This window comes from Alnus glutinosa, chromosome 9, assembly GCF_958979055.1.
Source record: "Alnus glutinosa chromosome 9, dhAlnGlut1.1, whole genome shotgun sequence".
NCBI classification, from domain to species: Eukaryota; Viridiplantae; Streptophyta; class Magnoliopsida; order Fagales; family Betulaceae; genus Alnus; species Alnus glutinosa.
Window position 1 is genome coordinate 3,314,818 of NC_084894.1, and position 22,688 is coordinate 3,337,505.

Here is a 22,688-nt window from a genome sequence, read left to right on the forward strand (position 1 = left end):
TCAAACTTCTCTTCAATAAGTAAGGCCCTACACTTGAACTATTCAATTAAAACAAGAGGTGAAGTATTGAAACAAGTTCTGAAGTCAAAGCAGTTTGCTCTAATTTTACATTAAAATTATCACTTATCTAAAAAATTAAAAAAAAAAATGAAGAATTTAATTATTTAACTAATATAACAAAAATTTCCCATTTGTTTTAACGTAAAATGTTTTTTGTCAGAAAATATTTTGAATAAAATAATTTTCTTGAATTTTTCAGCGTTTGTCTTGTACAAAAAATGAGTGCAACGGAAAACGGCCGGCAAATTTTGGTAATTTGAGAATAAGAAACTCAAACTCTAAAAATGGTTTACGATTTTTAAAAATGAAAATTATTTTACAGAAATTAAACAAGTTTTTCTGGTCAAACCGTAAAAAATATTTCTAGTTTAACTATTATTTTCGGTAGCTCCAAATTTCAAAAAAATACAAATATAGAGCAAAGTGAAAATTGTTCATTTTTCTTGCCAAGCCTAGAAAGAAAGGCTCTTAATTTGTTGGTCAGTATATTCACAAATATTACTGAAATATTTATTTGATAACATTAATTACTAACACCATTACAACAAACTATTAATTATGGGGTATTTATTTCCTTCACTTTAGTTTTGTTCGTCATTGGTAGTTTGCTTGGTTTTTCTTCACTCGCTCAAGTTTGTGCATGGAAGGTTGAGAGGAAACACACACTTGGCAGCCTCTTTTAGAGCCATGCGCAGCCACATGCAGTTGAAGATTTTGATGCAAAATAGGCGTTTCAGTTGAATCTGATACCGCCACATGTCCTTCTTGTTTGTGGGGGACTCCGACAGCACTATGCCATGGCGTGCCCACCATGATACAATCACACCCGCTTCTCCTTCCGGCCATCAATAGAGGCGTGTCTTCTTCTCCCTCTCACACACAGACACACAATTAAACATGTTCCATTCTTCTTGTTATGGTTGTTGTGTGAAAGTGATCGAGCGAGACACTCTTGTTTTTCCTTATTGGCTTGGAATTAATGGGTTCTGACTTCTGAGGTTTCAAAGGTGAAAGTTCTGTGAGTTACAAGTTTCTGCGTTAGGAACTTTCGGAGGAAAGTTCTTTGGACTTCCTGTAAAAGTGAAAGGTTCTTTTTTCTCTATGGACTTTGAATTGTATCCTGATTCGTGATTCATGACGGAGAGAGACAGAAAACAAGAAAATGAAGCTTATGTTTTAATGGGTGTTGAATTTTCCAAAGCTGACATAATTTGAACCCATTTTATACGTTGTTCTGCTTTGGTGGTTCTCCAAAGGTTTACTGGGTTTTCAATAGAGTGTTTTGAATTGGAAACTAATTATATTGACTAGTTGAAGAAAGAAAGAATCTACAGGGTCTGGTGCTCAATTTATGACCTTTTGTTTTTATTGTGGCGACATAGGCTTTGATTTAAGTCTGCTTGCTCCGAAGGACTTGTTCGCCGGAGTCGTTGTCTTGCTACAAGGGCAGCTTTGGTGAACTGATCTTCTGATGATGGCTGAAGAAGATGATCTGTATCCATCCAGGGACAAAAGGAGAATTCCAATGTCCATTTTCTTTAAAAACGCCAGGTATTTTTTCAATCATTTGGATGTGGGCATGTGGCCACACACTTCTTCTTGTTTATGAACATGACTGCTAGACCAGCTAGCCTTGAAGGAAAAATTCTCTTTTATGTATTTTTATCTATGCATGTATATATATACATATTATTTCAATTTTCCCAGTAATTTTTCTCCCTCCCCCTCCTAAGATGGGAAGTCCAGCAGAAATTCAAAGGGCAATACATTACTATCTCATGTTTGCAGGTGTTTACCTATCAATATTCATATAAGTGGTCTTGAAAACAACTTAAAGTTCTTTCTTTTTTTAAAAATAAAAATTCCCCTTAAGCTTGGTCTTTTGTATTCTTTTAAATCAATAACGCATACGGTTAAATTACCAGTTATCCCAAAAGTTTAAGATGATAGGAAATGGTATATATGAGTCATGCATGCCCCACGGCTGCAAGTAGGAGCTCGCTCTTTCAGATAAAGCAGGCTCTAATTGATGCTAAGCATTCTTGTTTTGTTGGCAATTTGGGTTTCACAGGGGAGAATGGGTTGACTTGTTTTAGAAAATATCATTAGGGTTTTCCTATTCTTTGTATGTAAATTGAGCTAATGCTCGTGTCTCTATTTTGTGAGCAGACACATTTTTAAACTGGACGAACTTGGTTCAGAAATAGCACAGATTGCATTGCCAGCTGCACTGGCTTTGACAGCTGACCCTGTTGCGTCTCTAGTTGACACAGCATTCATTGGACAAATAGGTATTTCCATTTCTGTTAACTGTTATGCATTCATTTGGACAAATAGCCCAACACATTACATGGCAGTAGGATTGGCCCATGAGGACAGATGCTGTAACAGTTGACAGAGCAGCTTGTAAAATTTGCGATTGATTCAGTGCATTCTTTTGTATTGAAAGCACCATAGCTTTCTCATGTTCTTATATACGTGTGCTAACATGACAATAATAGACTAGCAATGAATGGTGTTATTATAAGATTAAATTGCCTTGTCATAGTCGTGGACATATTTTGAGTCACATACAGATGGACCGAAAAATCCGGATATCATTCTAGATATTATTATACTTGTGTTTTAGAGACCATTTTTATTGAAGAAACTGAGTAATGAAGTTGCCTTAACCCATACAGGTCCAGTGGAACTTGCTGCTGTAGGCGTTTCTATTGCTCTATTCAATCAAGCATCAAGGATTGCAATATTCCCGCTTGTCAGTGTCACAACCTCTTTTGTTGCAGAGGAAGATGCAATTGGAAGAGTGAGCCCTGAAGGTCAAGATTGTGAATACTTGGAAACAGGTTCAAATACAGACAGTGAGCACAAAGAGTTGATACCAAAAAAAGGTGTGCTTTCCATTTTCTATTGTTTTATTCTTAACGTTATACATTGGTTTTCTCTTTTTGTACATTGGATCCTTTTATTGGTTTCATAAGCTACCTATGTAAGTTGATGTAGTAAACACGTATAGTCCTTTCGATTTTCTTTGTCAGGTACATATGAAAATGCATACAAGTCAAGTGTTGGTAGCTTCAATATAGTTAAGAATGGAAGTGAAAGAAGGCATATTCCATCTGCCTCATCAGCATTGATCATTGGCAGCATGCTTGGCCTCATACAAGCCATATTCCTCATATCTGGAGCAAAGCCTCTGTTAAACTTCATGGGAGTCGGTTCTGTAAGTTCTTTCAGTTCAAGTAACAAATAGCGCTTGCTCTTGTGCTAAATTGTCTTACCAGTTTCTTTGTGTTTCCTTAAATATCAAGTACCTGGATTTTTATTACCATGTGATAGTTATAACAGCATTGCAATATTTTTTGTTTATAGGATTCACCTATGCTAACCCCTGCACACCAGTACTTGACATTGAGGTCACTTGGTGCCCCTGCTGTTCTTCTCTCATTGGCCATGCAAGGGGTATTTCGCGGATTTAAGGATACAAAAACACCTTTATATGCCACTGGTATACCTTAACAAACTGGAATACTTCGACTTTGATTTGATTTTTTCCAACATATAAAAATAAAATAATTATTCTGCCTTTGCTTCATTCTGATTTGTTTTAATCTTGTCTGCTGTAGTGGCAGGAGATGTGACAAACATAATACTAGACCCACTATTTATATTTGTTTTTCGGCTGGGTGTCAGCGGGGCAGCCATTGCCCATGTTATATCTCAGTAGGTCCTTTCTAACCTTTGTCCACATTTAAAATTGATAGGGGACTTGTCTCTAATGGTTTAACATTTTAATGGTTGTTATAGGTACCTCATTTCACTTATACTCTTGTGGAGATTAATGGCAAAAGTTGATCTCTTACCTCCAAGTATCAAATATCTGCAATTCGGTCGGTTCCTTAAAAATGGTAAGGATCTAATTTTGATTTAATAAATGCTTTATCAAAAACCTAGACACATTATCTATAACCTAAAATTTCTTAAATTTGTCCACTGAGGTTCCTCACTCTCCGAGCTGTACTTCTTGTCTAGATAGATTCGGATGTAAAGCTCAAGGTATTGTATGAAATCCATGCAATCCCACAGGTGTTCCATCATGTTAGATGGAGCAGTAGCTGTAGGAAATTTGAGTGAAAAATAGGTAATGAGAAATGCTACACTTCCCAAATTTTTTCTCCAAAAGTTGGTTCCCAAGTAATGTGTCACCATCCCATGTGAAATTTTACTTGATAGCTTATTTGGTACAGTCTCGTCCCACCATCTCCAATTATTAGTCCCTGTTTTTCAATTGGCATTGTGATTAGTATTTAAAATAGAGAAGTTAAATTTTTTTCGAGAATGATACTACCAACAGATTTTAATCAGGAAGCTCAATGAAAAGTTCTAATATTTTATAAATGTCTTGAGACTTGAGTCTCAAAATATTTTTGCTTCTTCATTAAAGCTTTCCACCCATTTCAAATGAGAGAATTTTTATTTTAACATTAGATATGGTTATTTTAATAGATTGCACCATTAGATGATTAAACAATGATTGACATTTTAAAGTTGATACCCCATTAGTGTTTTCTTCTTTTGTGCTTGAACTCCAGGTTTTCTACTATTATTGAGGGTCATTGCTGTGACATTCTGTGTGACTCTGGCCGCATCAATGGCTGCACGCCACGGATCAACATCCATGGCTGCATTTCAAGTCTGCTTGCAGATTTGGTTGGCAACATCACTTCTTGCAGATGGCTTGGCTGTTGCTGGACAGGTTAGAGATGATTTCTTAATTGACTGAATCTACTGAAAAGTTAATTTTTGTTGTTATCTTCTCAAAGCATTGGGTGAAGTAGAGTGCCAATATGCCAAGAAACTATGAAAGGCCTAAAGAGATGAAGATAAATGAAGCTATTAACATTAGCATCTCCAATGTTCTTTTTCTTGTGTTCCATAGCAAAGGACTTCCATAAAGCTAATCAAGTTGTATAATCAATTTTTAGTAGAGTTCTGTAATAACAACTTAACTATTTTAAGGCAGTAGCTAAATACTGTTTTGCAATTTTGTCTTTGGTTTTCTGAGATCTCCTCAACATGACTTCATGTCTACCAAATCCACTTTTTCCCCAGCATTTGCAAGACTATCTAATCCCAGATTGTTACTTGCCCAGTTTTTCGACTAAGAAATTAGCATCACTTATACTTTAGAAAGGAAAGAAAACTATAGTGTTTTTATCTCTCTGCCCCTTCAACAAGGATGGTAATCCTGGCTAATGATAGGCCTTATGTTGTTTGAAGAATCTAAAGCGGCCAAAACCTTCTATAGATCTTAGCTGAAATCTTTTTCAGTATCAAGGAAAGAACTATAGTTTTTAACATCACCCCTTCGATATTGTAAGTTTCTGTTTTTGTTTTTTGCCATCAAAATTGATACTTTATCTCTCCATTGTTTTAGGTTCTTTTCTCTGAATTCACCTGTGCATATGCTAAACTCAAGTTGCTTTTCTATCTTTCAGGCAATACTTGCAACTGCATTTGCAAAGAAAGATTATGACAAGGCTGAAATGGCAGCATCCCGAGTATTGCAGGTGCTATGTCATAATCTATATGTTTTTTTCTTTTTCTTTTTTACTTCCCATGTAGGTGATGCATCATGCCATATGTCAGAAGATCATATATGTCTTACTAATATGATTGTTCTGCTAAGAGTCTGTGATGCACTTTTACTGCAGTTGGGATTGGTTCTTGGTTTGATACTTGCAGTGATACTTGGAGTGGGGCTGCGTTTTGGAGCACGGTTATTTACACACGACGTTGATGTCCTCCACCTCATTAGTATAGGCATTCCGGTACTCCTTATGTCAGAAACCAGTAATAGCATTTTTGAACTGTTTGATCCCAAATAATCCAGGAGAATTTTATTTTATTTTTTCATATCAGTTTGTTGCAGCTACTCAACCCATCAATGCCTTGGCCTTTGTTTTTGATGGCGTCAACTTTGGAGCATCTGATTTTGCATATTCAGCTTACTCCATGGCAAGTCTATATATAGTCCTTTCCCATACTAAGAAAACATATTACAATTGTTTTGTGATATGAAGAATTATGGTGGACTGGTGATGCATATGTTGTCAGTGCTGAAAAGAAAAGAACATATTCTTCCCATTCAAACAAAACAAAAGAAAACAAAGAAAAGAAAGAAAGATATGAATAACCTGACATTCTTCTTTCTGCAGATAATTGTGGCTATTATCAGCATTCTATGTCTATTTATTCTCTCCTCCAGTCATGGATTCATTGGTCTCTGGCTTGCTCTGACAATCTACATGAGTCTTCGAGCATTCGCTGGCTTTTGGAGGTAATTTTCCTGATTAGGATCCTCCCTGTCACATGGCCATGAGTTTATATTACAACCAAGGAAAAAAAGTGTGGTTCTTGCCATTAAATTGAAATCCAAGCTTACTGTTTTTCTTTTTAGAACACTACCTGTCAACTTATCAAATAAAGATTCTTATTAATCTTGTGCCACTCCATTTTCAGGATAGGAACAGGAACAGGTCCTTGGAACTTTCTCCGGAGCTAAATGGACCTTGGTTATGGTTTCCATAGTTTCTTCATAGATCTATCATCTACTATTGAAGTTGCAAGTTGATCCATGATTTTATTCTCACAAAACCTTTTTTTAGTGGGTTAGGTACCTTTCCTTGCTGCTTTCTGTGGCTAAAACATATCTCCTCCTCGATCCTTATTTGTACAGAAAACTGGAAAATTTTCATAACATGAATACAGAGAAATGAAAAATAGATCCATGTTAATCAATATTAGGGAATGTTGTAATAATACTCTCTCAGGCTATAGTATGCCTCTGAAAGGCTGTCAGATCATATTCTTTTAAGGGTTACCTTGACATTTTCTTCTACATTTTTCACCAAAAAATGCCTGAACAATCAATAAAGAAAATGTCATATTCATATCTTCCCTCAACAATTTCTCCTCCTGTGCAAAACAATCCTCTCTGTACGAATCAGGTAATACTTCGACTTCATCCTCTCCGCCAGGCTGGCCTCAAGGATTAATTGTTTGCACTCAAGGGCTTTCGAACCTTAGACTTGATATAAATGCCCCCAAGGCCAAGGCCTTTAATTACCACTTGAGCCAACCCCTTAGGATTTGCATACATGAATTAAGATATCAAGCTTTTTGGGGTTTCAGACTATTATTTGGTTCAACCCATTGTAGCATCCTTATTTGGGGAAATCAAGAGTTAACCCAATGTTCTCTTTTCCCTCTAAAGAAATTACACGCACATATATATACACACACAACCACTGCAACTAAAAGATTCCATACGAAGAACTAAAATAATAATTATGTTTATCAATACGAAGAACAAATCAAATCTCATCAACACCCAATTCACGTCAATCAAGTCCCAACATGCAGCAGCATAAGCCTCCAGAAGTTTGTATAAAATAAAGTGTTAGAAAACTAAAGATGCGGAGTTACAAAAAATTGAAGAAGGAAGAAAAATAAAAACTGTATAGAAAGAACACTAGACAGTAAGGCGAATGTAAATCTATCTCTTAGACAAATATTTCAGACTGTTGAAAACACAACTAGAAAATATAGTTTCTGACAGCTAGTTACGTATTTGAAAATATTACTGTTAGAAAAGTAGTTGTATACATCAAGAAAAAATACACACGTAAATAATAATCTCGTGTGCGACGATGCGAAAGTGCTAAGTGTATCTAAAGCGACTAAGCGACATGCATGCAACGACTAGTGCGACGCAATTAGCACAACTAGTACATATATACTCAAAATCTTATTTAGTATAAAAGCTTGATAAATGCTTATAAAGTACAAAAAATATTCATAGCCTTTCAATGTGGGACAATGAATAATAAAAAGAAATAGAGAGAAATTTAAATATTCAAATTTAAGATAAACTTAAATTTACATATATATTCAAATTTGAGATAAACTTAGATTTTCATGAAATAATTTTCAACAATCCCCCACTTATTTCAAGAAAATAAGTTTTTTTTTTAAGGAAAAACAATATTATAAAAAATAAAAAACAGAATCTGCTGTTACTCTAAAATGTTGATACATAAATGAAAGTACCTTTAGGGTTTGAACTTCCACTTAGTGTATAACCTTCAAAGATTTATCAGTGTGATAGTAGACTTTATGTCTTTGAACTATCATACTTAGTGACAAACCCGGAGAGTTAACACATACCAACATTTTTAAACATTTCTATTATTATTTTTAGCCGCGCATTAATGGCCATACACGTTATCCCGACTTCATGAGTGCTCTAGGTAGCTTACCAAGACCTAACAAAAGCGGCCTGACTTTACATTCACATAGGTAGAGTTCTTCTAGGTGTTCCTGTAGATTAAAACACTTTTTATGCGAACTCATTAAGAGTTTTACTCAACCTTTCCTTTTCTCTACAGGACTAGCACTAATAAGAAATTATTCCTCTCAATGGTCTAATTAAGTGCTACTTTCATCACTATCAGAATTTGTTCTTCCCATTGAACCTAGAGTTTGTTATCCAAAGTCTAGGTTGAGTAATTATGTAATAGTCAAATTGACTGTTTAGGTGTTTAATGAGAATTATAGAAGAAAATGGAAAGAGAGATGAATGGAAGATCAAAGGAAATGTAAATCTATATTGAAATAGCAGAATTCGAGATCGCTACTCTCCATGTTCTTGGCACTTCGAGGGGACAATGAACCTCTAATTAGTCCAAAGACTTTACAATCAATTTCGATAATCCTACCTTAGGCCTTATATAGGCATCCCCTTATCTAAAGACTCCACTAATGGAATGGGCCAAGCCCATTTAAACAACTACTAGTAGCCTAGCCCATACACTACTAATATACCCATTACAAATTACAAGCCCCATAAACCTATGAGTATAAATATAATTACGAGTACTACGCCCAATAGAATTCTTAGAGAGAGAGACTGAAACTTACGTTTGCGCCAATATATTGTATATTCCTTCAGAGAGTCCAAGCATGGAGGTTAAGCCGAATATGAAAGATTCAGTGGCCAATGACCCAAGAGACCCCCATTTGTCAACGTTGGCAGAGTCTCCTCTGTCTTCTGATGATGATGATCCCTCACGCGCCGTAGCCAGGAAGCGAAGGCGAGAAGATGATGAGTACTTCAAAGGTCTGCCACTAGGGTATAAGTTCTGCTGCAACGACGAGGACCTAGTCCGGTATTTCTTGAAGCCCAAGGTTTTTAACGAGCCGTTGCCGCGAAACCAGATCATCGACGCTAACATATATCTCCACAACCCCGACTTTCTTGCTGGTTCTTGTTCTCTTCGATCTTTATGACCTTCTTTATTAATTTTCTAGTAAAGATTCTTTCGGTCGTTGTTTGTTAGATATAAGATTTTGTTTGCTTAAAAAAGTGTTTTCATGAGTTGAATCTTGAGCTTTTTTTTGGTCAAGGTGAAATTGTGATGGAGATTAACTGTTATTGGCAGAACTATATATATTGATGCTCGATCTCTTCTACTAGCATGAAAAAATTATCCCTACCCTGAATCATCCAAATGTATCTATCCTCCAGAAACTCAAGATTAATCATCCAAATTAATGTATCCCCCAGTTCCTCCCCCAACCCCGATCAATTTCTTTGGATACAAGTCTGTCCTCACCTCACTGCAATTAACTTCAAGTTCCATGTAATATATATTGATGGGTACTTGCTCCCTCTGCCATCATTCCTTACAAGTACTTGGAGAACCAGTGATTTGTGTGAAAGAAACAAAGATGGATAAAATTCATGTCGTCTTTTTTCTTGTTGGATTTGTAGAGTTTCCTTTTTCAAATCAGGAGAGTTATATTAGAAATAATCCCTAGCTACCCTGAATTCATAACATCTGGAACAGACTGCTACGGCTCCTGACAATTTCTTTTTAATTTAAGCTATATGACCAATTAACCAAAGCATGCATATAAGTATGATCGGACATCTTCATTACTCGATCTTCTCAGGAAAAATAAAACTAAAAATAAAAATCTTTTCGAGTGTCGCAAAATAGCATCAGACTATGGATAATATATAAGAATTGAACGTACTGGTTAATTTGTTGCATCCTTAATTGGCTTTCTCACACAAGCACATATATATATGACATTAGTTTGAATTAGCTAGTATGTAGGACATTATTCTTCAATATATTCAGTGTAACTTCCAAAAGTAAAACGTTTTTTCATATGATTTTTAGGTTGCATAAAGATTGCATTGAATTTAGTGTCACATATTTCATGATTCATAAAGGTTACGTTGCATAATGATTTCAGCTTCTGGTACGTACTGGATGCATGCATTTGTATTTCAATAGCCTAGCTGCATGCACGGGCCTCATACGTACGTCCATTTGTTTCATATATGCATGTTTTATTTTTAGTTATTTGTTAAGTTTTTTCTTTCTTCTTCTTATTAATTAATTGTTTCTAATTTTTGTTAAACAGCTTTTAAAGTGCAAGTATAAATATAACATTAAAATTTTTGTTTATTGCATGCAGAAAAATACAAAAAATATGGAGAAAATGAGTTGTACTTTTTTACTCCAAGAGAGCGAAAGCATCGAAAAGGAAGTCGTCCAAATCGAGTAGCTAATGATGGATATTGGAGGGCTACGGGAGTTGACAAAAAAGTTGTAGATACGGGTACGGCCAACACCGTTATTGGATTTAAGAAGTCATTGGTGTCCTACAAAGGAACCTTCCAACGGTGTTAAGACCATTTGGATGATGCATGAATACAGGATCAACAATCCTCCTCCTCCAACGGGTGACAATGACATGAGAGTACGTATAGTATGCAGTACTGTATATATTCTTTAATCATCAAAATAATAATAATAATAAAAAAAAACAGTTAATTGTGTTTAAGCTTTGTAATTTATGTTCTTTCATTCTCAAACAACTAACAATCACTAAATTTTGTATTATCCAGTTAGATGACTGGGTCTTATGCAGGATGTATAAGAAAATAAATAAAGCACGTACTCAAGAAGAGGAAGAGGAAGTGAGGGTAGGTGAATCGGCCAGTACCACAGCTTTGCCGAATAATATTGGTGAGGAGGAGGAAGTGAGGGCAGGTGAATCTGGTGCTACAACAGCTTTGTCCAATAATGGTGCCCAGCCCGGAGCAGTACTCCCAAGTCCCAACGACGGATTGAACTCCGATCCATTACAACTTCCGCCATTGTCTATAAATAAATAAAGTAGCTAGGTGAATCCTCGATCTTCAAATGGTTCGTCCGTAGATCGAGCAACTTAATTAATTCGGACGTTCGATGTAAGTGATCGAAGAAGATCATGTATTCAAAGTTGAACATTTCTTTCTTGCAATGAGATCATGTATTCAATACTTTCGGGATTGTTAATCATGCGCATGATCTTGCAATTAACTTTGTTGAGCCAAACGCACGTGAATGGTTAACTACGCGCTAGCCTAGGCCATCACATAATGGTTCCAATTCCAAATAAATGTTATAATTTAATTATAAGGGCAACTGGGCATCCTCTATATATATATATATATATATATATATATATGGTGTGAGAAAATATTCCGTTAGGCTTTGGTGTTAAAACATGACAGAACCCGACTCACGTGACAAACATGTGTGACTATTTTAACCCATTCTACCCGTTTTGCCCCACATGTCTCTCTAAAAATAAAAATAAAAATAAAAGCAAAAAAAAAAAATCCTCCCACAATTTACAGCTACATGTGTCGACTCTTCAACGGTCCTAATTTCAGTTGTCGTCATCATCAGTTACCCATCACCTCCATGTATTGTCACTCACATTCATTTGCCAACCACCGCATGTCTTTTTCCACCCTAAGCCAAACAACTATTTTAGTTTGGTGCGTACAGATTAACGTAGTGACTAATCTACGTACCCTTGAACACCATCACGTGGCGCATAACCATTGGCCCGATTTTAAGGTGAATCGCTCATGTTTCGCTTCCAAGTTGGTGCTCTAGGCCTCTCCAGTTGCTTCTCTGCTCGGGTTGCCAAACTAATTGTCTCATTCAAAGTAAAGACATGCACTACAAAAAAAATTGTGAATACTAACCTAAGGTCAGCAACGTGAAAATGCGTTTTTCACGTTAGTGGAACTCAGTAACATGGCCCCAGTAACGCAAAGCCCAGGTTAGTATCCCTTAGGTTGCTAAAATGTGTATTGTAACGTGAAACTCTGACATCGCGTTACTGTCCAGTAACGCGACAAATGTCTCAGGTTACTGAGATCGAGTTACGTGAAACTGCACGTCACTGAGTTGTTGTAACATGCCAAAAACAGGTTACTGAAGTGTTGTAACGCAGAATTAACTTTCAGGTTACTGAATTATTACAACGTGAATATTTTTAGGTTAGTGAATGTTGTAACGTAGAATTAATTATCACGTTACTGTAATTCATAACGTGAAGATTGTTAGGTTAGTGTATGTTGTAACGCAGAACTCATCCTCACGTTACTGTATTTTTTAATGTGAATATTTTTAGGTTAGTGAATGTTGTAACGCAGAACCCGACTCACATGACAAACATGAGCTTTTTTATTTTTTAATTAATTATTTTTTGTCTTATTTTAAAAAAAATTGAATCATTTTTGTCTCTTTGTTAGTTTTAGGGGAGACATTGGCATTTTTTGGTAGTTTGAGAAGGGGGGGAGGGACTTAACACAATTGGTAATTCGGGGGGTGCATTGACAATTGAGTGGTAGTTTGAGGGGGATATATGTTCTTTGCCATTTTTTAAATAATAATTGCAATTTATAGTAACGTGGGCATATTTAAATAATAATTGCAATTTATAGTAACGTGGGCATACTCTCCATGTAACTATTGATCGTAACGTGATATTTACAATCATGTTACTATTTAGTTCCTTGTGTTACTATTTTAATAACGTAATAATTTGTCAGGTAAGTATAAAGTGTCTTCTTCTTCCTCGTGGCCGTCTGGTTTCCCCGGCCATCCCTAGATGATTCAGAATTCTCAGTAAAAGTTCGCACAACTCCTAATCCTTCCAAAAAAAAAAAAAAAGAATGTTATTTTATCCTTTTGGGGCAAAACTCCAAGTAGATCCAGCATATTCCTCCAACACAGTTAGGGTGGGCAATTCGTGCAATCGGGTCGGGTTCGGGTCAACCCGACTGACCCGATTATTTTACTGTGTCAACCGAACCCGACCCGATTATTAATCGGGTTGTGACACGCGACCCGAACACGACCCGACTAACCCGACTATTAACCGTGTCACCCGTTTACCCGACACGACCCGAAATGACCCGACACGACCCGACACGAGAATTCCTAATATTTAACTTAAGCAAAATTAAAGTATTAAACCGAATAGATTAGAACTAAATTAACTAATGTATCGAAAATTTAAGAAAAATGAAAAACCACTTGAATTCCTAATAATATGTTTTTATTATTTACAATTTTATACTTTGTTACTTAGGGTCCTATATAATATATATTATAGTAATTCTACAAATATTTTATCTATTTCGGTTTATCTATATATTGATTATATTCTACAAATATGAGAGGATGTTAGTAAATTTGTAAATAGTAAACATAGTATAATATATATAGTATTACATATTAATTATAATACTTTGATAACAATATTTAGTATGTTAAATTAACATATTAAGTTATTAATAGTTAGTATATATTATACTTATATTATAGTTACTTAGTTATATAGAATATATTAGACTTACTATTTGTTCACATTATACATATACCATTGTTTATACTTTGTAGTTATATATAATAACATATTATTAATTTGTTACTTATAAACTATAGTTATGTAATATATTTTATAATATGTCTTATATACTTACATATTATATATTTATGTTATTAATAAACGCATAGAGGTTGTTCATAAACTTGGGCTTGAATTCTGCTGTGATCACTCATTGAAACATAGTATAATATATTAGTAAATAGTAAACATAGTATAATATATATAGTATTACATATTAATTATAATACTTTAATAACAATATTTAGTATGTTAAATTAACATATTAAGTTATTAATAGTTAGTATATAACAATATAACAATATTAAATTCAATAGTTAGCATATATATATAAACACATATATCACATCACACATGGTTAACAATAGTTATATATTATACTTATATTATAGTTACTTAGTTATATAGAATATATTAGACTTACTATTTGTTCACATTATACATATACCATTGTTTATACTTTGTAGTTATATATAATAACATATTATTAATTTGTTACTTATAAACTATAGTTATGTAATATATTTTATAATATGCCTTATATACTTACATATTATATATTTATGTTATTAATAAACGCATAGAGGTTGTTCATAAACTTGGGCTTGAATTCTGCTGTGATCACTCATTGAAACATAGTATAATATATTAGTAAATAGTAAACATAGTATAATATATATAGTATTACATATTAATTATAATACTTTGATAACAATATTTAGTATGTTAAATTAACATATTAAGTTATTAATAGTTAGTATATAACAATATAACAATATTAAATAGTTAGCATATTTAATTGCAGTAAATTCATCTTGTTGGTTAAATTGCAGTAATTTTTGACAATTACATTGGCTCTTGGTAAGTGCAAATTAAATCAACATTATTTCCATTACTTCAATTGTCCAACAAATTAATCAATTTTTTTAAGCAACCCATAGTGTTAGAATATTACGAGAATTGTAGTATATGGTTTATACAAAATATAACGCATAAGTTGTCATACTTATTTATCTTACCAAATTTCTGCATGCCTTGTGAAAGTGACCAACTACCAAAAAATGAAAAAAATTTGAAACCTACTCTACTTAATTGCATTTTCTTTTACTAATATTAGGTAGTGAATCTACCAACTAGGGGGGCCAATTCTGAGTTAATAATCGGTTATATCCCCATCAAGTTCATCAACCATATTTAAGCTTCTTTATCAAATATTTAATATTTAATTATCTATATTCTGTTAAAATTTAAGAGGAATACAAAAAGAAAAATGCTAAGCCATTCCTCTCAAGTTAAACTTAAGTTAACTAAACATAACTAAAATTTTTACAACTATTAACTACTAAGGGCAAGACATAAGTTACATAATTCAGTTTCAGTTCGTAAGGGCAAAACAAAACCCATAATTAAAGAAAACGCATCCACATATAAGCCAATGTCAAGGAATATTAATAGAAGCTGTTCCTGATGAACTTGGAACCAAAACATCATTGGAATTGAGATTCAAAGTCAAAATATCTTCTTCAAGCTCTTCAACATTCATTTTTGTCAATTCTACATCAAAAGATAAGAGGAATTAGTGTAATAAAAAATAATAATATAAGTTAATGAAAAAAATAAATATACAAATAACAAATATTACCTTCCTCTTCAAATAACCAATCCCGAGTGCATATCAGTGCCTCAACAATATCAGGTTTGAGCAAACTCCTATATTGATCAATTACACGTCCACCAACACTAAATGTAGATTCTGAAGCAACCGTGGAAATAGGAATGCTCAAAATATCACGAGCCATTGCAGCTACAATAGGATAACGACATTCATTTCCTTTCCAATAGGAAAGAATGTCAAAATCTCCACCCTCAGCAATTATCAGTCTGGGTTCATCGAAATAAACTTCTAATTGACTCTTATTTGCATGAGCATTCCCGCCAGAATTAATAAACGCCTACAATAAAAAAGATAACGTGAACATAAGTTATATATTATATACTAAGTTACTAACAATAACACATAAATCACAACATAAACATATAATTTTACCTTCATCGTTGCGGAAGTCCGCTTGACAGCCTTGACTTGTGGTTGGGATGCTTGGGAATTAACATTTCTTGTATCAAAAGATATGGCGCTTGAAGATGTAGATGAGGAACCACCGTACTCCAAAAAAAGATAGATCATTTTGTCACGAACATGACAATACTCTCTACTATTATTAGCTCCATAAAGCCTCGTATAACAGAAATTTACAAGTTCAAGCTTGTAACGAGGATCCAACGCAACTGCAATAGCCAATACTACACTGAATTCTGACCAATATTTCTCAAATTTAGAGAGCATTTGTGCTGACATTAATCTCTTATATTCATCTTCGCTCTCAACTTCTTCCTTCAAGGTTACATAAATATCAAAGATCACAGGAAAGTAGAGGTTGGCTGTGGGATACTTGGTACCAGAAAACTCACATGTAGCATGATAAAAAGGAGCCAAAAAACTACATATATGAGTAGCTTGTTCCTACTCAGGTGCAGTAGGGCAATGCTGATAGTTTGAATCAATCATCTCTAAATAACTAAAAGCACTCCGATAATGAATAGCAGTCTCAAGCATAAGATATGTAGAATTCCATCTGGTTGGCACATCTTGTTTTAGCCCCTTTCTACTATCCAATGACATTTTATTCACAGCCAAAAGGAAATTTTGTTTTCTAATTTGTGATCCTCTAACATACTTCACACTGTCACGGATCTTTTGAAGTGCACTATTAATCTCTTTCAAACCATCTTGAACTATCAAATTAAGAATGTGTGCACAACAACGAATGTGAAAAAACCCGCCTTCACAAACAAGGGCTTTCTTTATGTTCAATTGATTTCTTAATAAACCAACACAAACATCATTAGAAGAAGCATTATCCAATGTTATGCTGAAAACCTTGGTCTCAATCCCCCACTCTTCTAGCAAATTATACGTCTTTTCACACAAAGATATTCCATTATGTGGTGGGGGCATGAATGAAAAGTTTAACACCCTTTTAGTTAAAACCCAATTATTGTCAATAAAATGTGCTGTGAGACACATATATCCATCAGTAGTCAAAGAAGTCCACAAATCAGATGTTAAACAAATCCTACCAGGACAACCATTCAACATAACTTTAACTTTTTGCTTCTCCCTCATATGCAAACTTTTCAAATCAGCCTTAAGGGTATTCCTAGAGATAAGAGGTGCATCAGGATGCAAGTATTTTATCATTTCTCTCCAACCATCATACTCAACAAATCGAAAAGGCAAATCATGCTTAATAACCAAAGCAACCAACAGTTCTCTAAATTTTTTGGGACAAAATTTAGAGTTACTTACAGACAGAGATCCCTGACTTTTAGATAAGAGCATTTGCCCAACATCACGAGTGCTTCTCCTCGGACAATTTTCTATGTGGCGCTTCAAATTTCCAGTTCCATAAGTACTTGGAGCCAAGTACACAGCACCACACAACTTGCATTTTGCCTTTAATTTCTCACCCTCCTTACCATGAATGGCATCAAAATGATCCCAAACGGCTGAAGTCTTTCTACGCTTATGGCCTTTTTTCAAATTTTTCCCTTTCTCCTTCTCCACACAAACAGAGTCGTTTTCTTCTTCTCTCGTAGTCAATTCAATCACATCATCTTCAAAGTCTCCAACAATATCATCATCTCCAAATACTTCATTACTCATCTGCAAATATCATTATTAATAAATTAGTTCTTCAATCCAAATTAGATAATATATAAAATCTAGCTCACAAAGACAACTTGAAACTTAAAAGACTAATAATTTTACCTGCTCAGGCTGCTCTTGATCTTGATTCATGATTGAACACAGGTCCTGCGAGATGTTTTAAATAAATTAGAAGAAAACAGCACCATAGAGAAAAAAAATCATAAAGCAAACAGTACTAGAGACTGAAAATTGTAGTTGTTGTAGTAAACAATATTTTAAGACCAGAAATTCAAAGGCAATCAACGAACGGCATTTACTTTCAGAAACTACAAACCTTGGAGTTTTATATATAAAAGTATACAAATTCCTCCTTCTACAAGTTCTTTAGCAGCAATGTTGACATTTTCCATTAGATCATTTTCAACCCATTTTTCTTGCTTTCTAATCATTTTCAGCAATGTTGAATTGAAAATGAAATTTATACTCAGAAAATGAATTGAAAGGAAAAGATAAGATACTGACATTGACGTAAAAAACTAAAAACCATTTACTTTGACAGCAATTGCTCTGTCTTTTAATAGGCACAGTGTATATTACAATCCATCATAAGCATTGGGAAATCAATGCAGCACCATTAAATTTAAACTCCAACACCCATTGGTCTAATTATGTCTAAATATTTAAAATGATATATTAAAAGGAGAAGATAATACAATTGACATATATAATATAATAATAGCCCATTTATTTTGAAAGGAATTGCTCTATATTTTAATGGGGCCATTCTTGAATTTTGCAGACAGAAAATGAAAATTGTAGTTGTTGTAGTGAATTAGGATGTAGCGATAGACAAGAAATTGGGCTGAATTGGGCTTGGGACAATTGCTCGGGATAGTGAAGGAAAGGCATTGGCCGCCCGGAGTACCACCAAAATTACCAAATCGATTAGCATTGACCCCAAACTGGTCGAAGCATCAGCAGCTCTACATGAGGTAATAACCGTAATATTTATCAAGGAAATGTGGATATTTGACATTATTTGTTCTATTAATTTCAGTGGTCATCAAGACTCAAGGCAACCCAACAAACCCATGGTCAAAATATAAGCAACCGAAACCCTAAGTGATCCACAAATTCACAATATAAGCAACCGAAACCAGACCTTGGCACTTGGCAGTTGGCGGAGATGGTGGGGTCCGTGGGGATGGCGTAGAAGGCCGGTCTGGCCGGAATCGGATGGCCCGGATGGTTGGCACTTGGCAGTCGCGCCGGTCGGGCGTGCGGAGTGCGGTGGCCGGTGGGCGGACGGGCGGAGTGCGGGCCGGCTAGGGTTCCAGACTTCCAGTTCCTCCGTTTCGTGACTTCGTCGGTTTGGGTTTCAACTTTCGAGTTCAGTCTTCAGAGTTCAGATTTCAGTATTTCACTAATTGTCTAATTTCAGAAATCAGAATAATAGAATATCACCTGATTTTGAATTTTTGATTTCCAAGATTTTCTCACTTTCGGGTTAGTCGGGTTAGCCGGGTTAGTCGGGTTAGCCGGGTTAGTCGGGTTAGCGTTAGACACTTAGAGTCTTACGGTTTTTTTTTTTTTTTTTCATAATCCTAATCGGGTCACATTCGTGTCTGGCGGGTCAACCCGCGGGTCATAATCGGGTTGACCCGATTATGACCCGAACCCGATTACAGAAAACCCTAACCCTATTTTACCGTGTCGTGTTCGTGTCGGGTTCGCGGGTCGTGTCAAAAATTGCCAACCCTAAACACAGCATATTTCGGAATTCTTTGTTTTAGACCTATACAACAAATGAAAAGGCCATCACAATAAAGATTCCATCTCATTTGTTGCAGAGGTCAAAAACAAGGAAAACCAGAAAGTTGAAATTGAACGAAAACAGAAGATCTGAAGAAAACCTCACATCTTTGAAAGATTTCCAAAAGGTGAAAGTATTTACAGAAGATATAACATCAATACATCGTCAATTCAGAAGACAAGTGAATGTGCCCACACGCTACATCCATTCGAGAGTCCAAGCAATGCCCATCAATGCACCAAAGATCACACACAACTAATAAGTGGCACAATCATTTCAACAACGTCTCGAATCCAACAGCCTTAAGAAACGAAACGTCATCTCAAATATCACCAATAAGGAGTTGCCCATCAGGGGCGGAGGGAAGGGGGTCGAGGGGGGTCACTTGCCCTCCCTCAACTCCAATTTTCGTTTTCTTACCCATGGTAAAATTTCTACCTATGCTCCGGTTGCCCACCCTCAAAAACTTATTAAAGGGCAAATTTGCCCACCATCTGCTATGATTTTCTTTTATTTTCAGAGCTCAAGCCTTCAATGCATTTCTGTAATTAGGTTAGAAAAATTACAGAAGTTGAACGATAGACCAAGGTTGAAGACGATCCATCATTTTTTTTTTCTTTTCAAAACGCACTGTATAACTTAGGTGAGCCACGTCCGTTTAACTCTTTGTTTTTTAACAAAGAAGTGACAAGGCAGTGAAGGCACCGAATTCCAAAAAAAAAAAAAAAAAATTCGTTCTTCAATTCTCTCATTTGCTCTTTTAAATTATTATTATTATTATTATTATTATTATTATTATTATTATTATTTAACAAAAATTGGATTGCTTTTGTTTTTTATAATTGTTTTCATATTTAATTATTTGTGAATATATATAATTTTTGTTTAATATTTTAATTGTATAAAATATATAATAGTAATTATTTGATAATGATATATTCAAGACTATCAGCAATGAAAGGACCATGCAACGATCTCAAGGTATGAAGACTGGTTTAGGACAACTGAATTAATTAATGCAAGGAGTGAGAAAATAAATTGTAAGTTACATTTATACGTTTTAAAAAATAATTAAATTTTGTTGAATTATTTATTTATTGCGTTAGTTATATTTTTTATTTTTTTTAATTAATTTTTTTCAACTTTAATTTTTTTTATTCATAAAAAAAAAAAAAAAAATCTTGACCCCTCCTGGCCCAAAATCCTTTAAAATTCTACGTTTTAAAAAAACACAATCTTACATGCGATTTGAAAGAGCAGGTAAATCAACAATCGCATAGCTAGGGGTTAAGAACCCTACTGCCATGTAGAAACATGCCGCAATAGAAAAACACCAAATTCTTTGGTGGCAAGGCAGTCCGAATGAAATTCTGGCGACTATATAGAAGAAAATGATGAGAGGTTTACGTACTGTATGTATTGCCGGTGTAATATGTTACAATGGTAGCTAGTTACTTTTTGTGTTTTGGTCTACAAACCCCTTGACAGTGTATATATATTTTGGTACTCCCATTTTGTGGAAGATGTAATATATATTTACCCTTTTATTAATTGAATAGCTGATCATGAAGTTCTTGTTGGTAGCTCAATCATGAAGTGCTTTTTGGTACCCCTTCTTGCAGTATCATATTGTGTGATGAAATCATTGTATAATTTAGCGTCTTTGTGAAGATATGTCAACGCAAGATATCTACATTACATGTTATTTAAAAGAGATAGACTGTTGCATTTGCAATAGGTAATAAAGTGTCAACAAACAACTTGCTTAAAGATATCTCTATTACAAAACATAGGGTATATATAGTTAATTATGGAGGTTTATATGCATATAAATATTCAATTTTAACACATGGACAGTAACGTGATAAAACTACATGTTACTATAATTGTAACGTGATATATATATATATTAGCGCGTATATATTTACGCTACTGTCCAGTAATCCATAAAATGTTCACGTTACAAAGGAGTTACAAAGTAAATTTTACACGTTACTATAGATTTCAGTAATGCGTCAAATAATTATCACGTTACTGTAATCACTCACGTGTAAAATTCTACAGGTTAGTATTTCCATGTTTTTTTGTAATGAAGCTAGGATGCATAGAAACCATATCTTGTATTGCCACACGCAGTCCACCTATAAACCTTGCAATTTGTTGGTCTTTTGTCTCCATGAGATCATTCCGGGTAGATAGACTATAGAAATCATCAACATACACCTGGATGGTCCGACCTCCTTGTCGACACTCTTGATATTGCTGGAATGGTCGTTGCTCAAATTCTGGTGGTAAAAATCGTGCTTTGAGTAGCTGCTTCATCTTCAACCACGAAGTTACAGGTCCCTTCCCTTGTCGGGCTTGAGAAATTTGTAATTTCTTCCACTAGGTAGAAACTCCCTTAAACTTGTATGCCACTAATTTTACCTTGCGATCTTCGCGAATACTCCTATAATCAAAGAACCTCTCAACCATCATCACCCAATCTAAGAAATCTTCAATTTGAAGATGTCCATTGAATGATGGGAGATCAATTTTCATTTGGTATTCGTGGGTTTCCTTCATACCGTGATCCTGACGTCTGGGTTACTCTCCATAAGCATCTCGATAGCCAGCGCCTTCATAGACATTACCCATATGGCCAGCTCCACCGCACTCATATCCTCTGAAGCTTGTGCCACCACGACCGGTGCCCCTACGTCCTTCACCAATCGATCTACGCCAACGTTTTGTCCGAACACTCATTGTGACAATCCAGGTTTTTATTTTTTTATACAAACATGAAACAAGTCATCACAGTGACAAAACTATTTGTCACTTAGCCAACATATGGTACATACCTCATAATATGTACTTGATAATTAGAGTAACACATCTAATAACATCTATACAGCGTAAAACATAATCTAAACAGCAGAAGTCACATCTATAAACATCAACTGATAATTACACAAAAGAGCTATAATGTCTATCTGTTTAAGGCTTATTAAAATAATAATTACATACCAAAATACAGGCTCAACAATACATGTGTCAACAAGATACGAGCCACATTAAAATACTCAAAATGCGGACTACCCATGAGTCTGTGACTTATCACTGTCGCGATGTGCTCCAATTATGGCATCTCAAGTACACTGCTACCAAACCATCAACTATACCGGAGTACCTGCAGCCAAAGGAACATCATTTATACGTTTGTGGGGGTTTGTTAGATCCGTATAGGTGAAAGGATGAGTTCACCGTCTCAGTACATAATACCGAAACCTTAGTGAT

General features: G+C 34.8%; 3 protein-coding genes across 4 annotated transcripts; all 3 read left to right on the forward strand.

Annotated features, from left to right (window-relative positions):
• The first annotated feature begins 577 nt into the window (after positions 1–577).
• Positions 578–6,951, forward strand: LOC133878507 (protein DETOXIFICATION 42). 2 transcript variants are annotated; one of them, XM_062317062.1, is made up of 14 exons: positions 578–1,316; positions 1,443–1,611; positions 2,230–2,351; positions 2,742–2,951; positions 3,099–3,283; positions 3,433–3,568; positions 3,687–3,783; positions 3,868–3,968; positions 4,653–4,816; positions 5,559–5,630; positions 5,775–5,891; positions 5,983–6,078; positions 6,279–6,400; positions 6,583–6,951. In XM_062317062.1, the coding sequence occupies exons 2-14, from the start codon at positions 1,532–1,534 to the stop codon at positions 6,623–6,625; spliced, it is 1,545 nt and encodes a 514-aa protein (XP_062173046.1). In that variant the 5' UTR covers positions 578–1,316; positions 1,443–1,531; the 3' UTR covers positions 6,626–6,951. The 2 variants fall into 2 exon arrangements, with proteins under 2 accessions (XP_062173046.1, XP_062173047.1); XM_062317063.1 differs by having other exon boundaries at positions 578–914.
• Positions 6,952–8,834: 1,883 nt separating this feature from the next.
• LOC133877146 (NAC domain-containing protein 10-like) lies at positions 8,835–11,367 on the forward strand. Its single transcript, XM_062315393.1, has 3 exons — positions 8,835–9,385; positions 10,612–10,896; positions 11,045–11,367. Exons 1-2 carry the CDS (start codon positions 9,085–9,087, stop codon positions 10,824–10,826), a joined length of 516 nt encoding a protein of 171 aa, XP_062171377.1. The 5' UTR covers positions 8,835–9,084; the 3' UTR covers positions 10,827–10,896; positions 11,045–11,367.
• Positions 10,840–11,314, forward strand: LOC133877705 (NAC transcription factor NAM-2-like). Its single transcript, XM_062316086.1, has 2 exons — positions 10,840–10,896; positions 11,045–11,314. Exons 1-2 carry the CDS (start codon positions 10,840–10,842, stop codon positions 11,312–11,314), a joined length of 327 nt encoding a protein of 108 aa, XP_062172070.1.
• Positions 11,368–22,688: the final 11,321 nt, after the last annotated feature.

What these genes read in the sequence shown, in the direction of transcription:
- LOC133877705 (XM_062316086.1), top strand. Translation starts at nt 10,840, where the DNA reads ATGCATGAATACAGGATCAACAATCCTCCTCCTCCAACGGGTGACAAT. An exon ending in CGGGTGACAATGACATGAGA is followed by an intron (nt 10,897 to 11,044) that starts GTACGTATAGTA and finishes TGTATTATCCAG; the next exon opens with TTAGATGACTGGGTCTTATG.
- LOC133877146 (XM_062315393.1), top strand. Translation starts at nt 9,085, where the DNA reads ATGGAGGTTAAGCCGAATATGAAAGATTCAGTGGCCAATGACCCAAGA. An exon ending in CAACCCCGACTTTCTTGCTG is followed by an intron (nt 9,386 to 10,611) that starts GTTCTTGTTCTC and finishes TATTGCATGCAG; the next exon opens with AAAAATACAAAAAATATGGA.
- LOC133878507 (XM_062317062.1), top strand. Translation starts at nt 1,532, where the DNA reads ATGATGGCTGAAGAAGATGATCTGTATCCATCCAGGGACAAAAGGAGA. An exon ending in CGGTCGGTTCCTTAAAAATG is followed by an intron (nt 3,969 to 4,652) that starts GTAAGGATCTAA and finishes CTTGAACTCCAG; the next exon opens with GTTTTCTACTATTATTGAGG. An exon ending in CAGCATCCCGAGTATTGCAG is followed by an intron (nt 5,631 to 5,774) that starts GTGCTATGTCAT and finishes CTTTTACTGCAG; the next exon opens with TTGGGATTGGTTCTTGGTTT.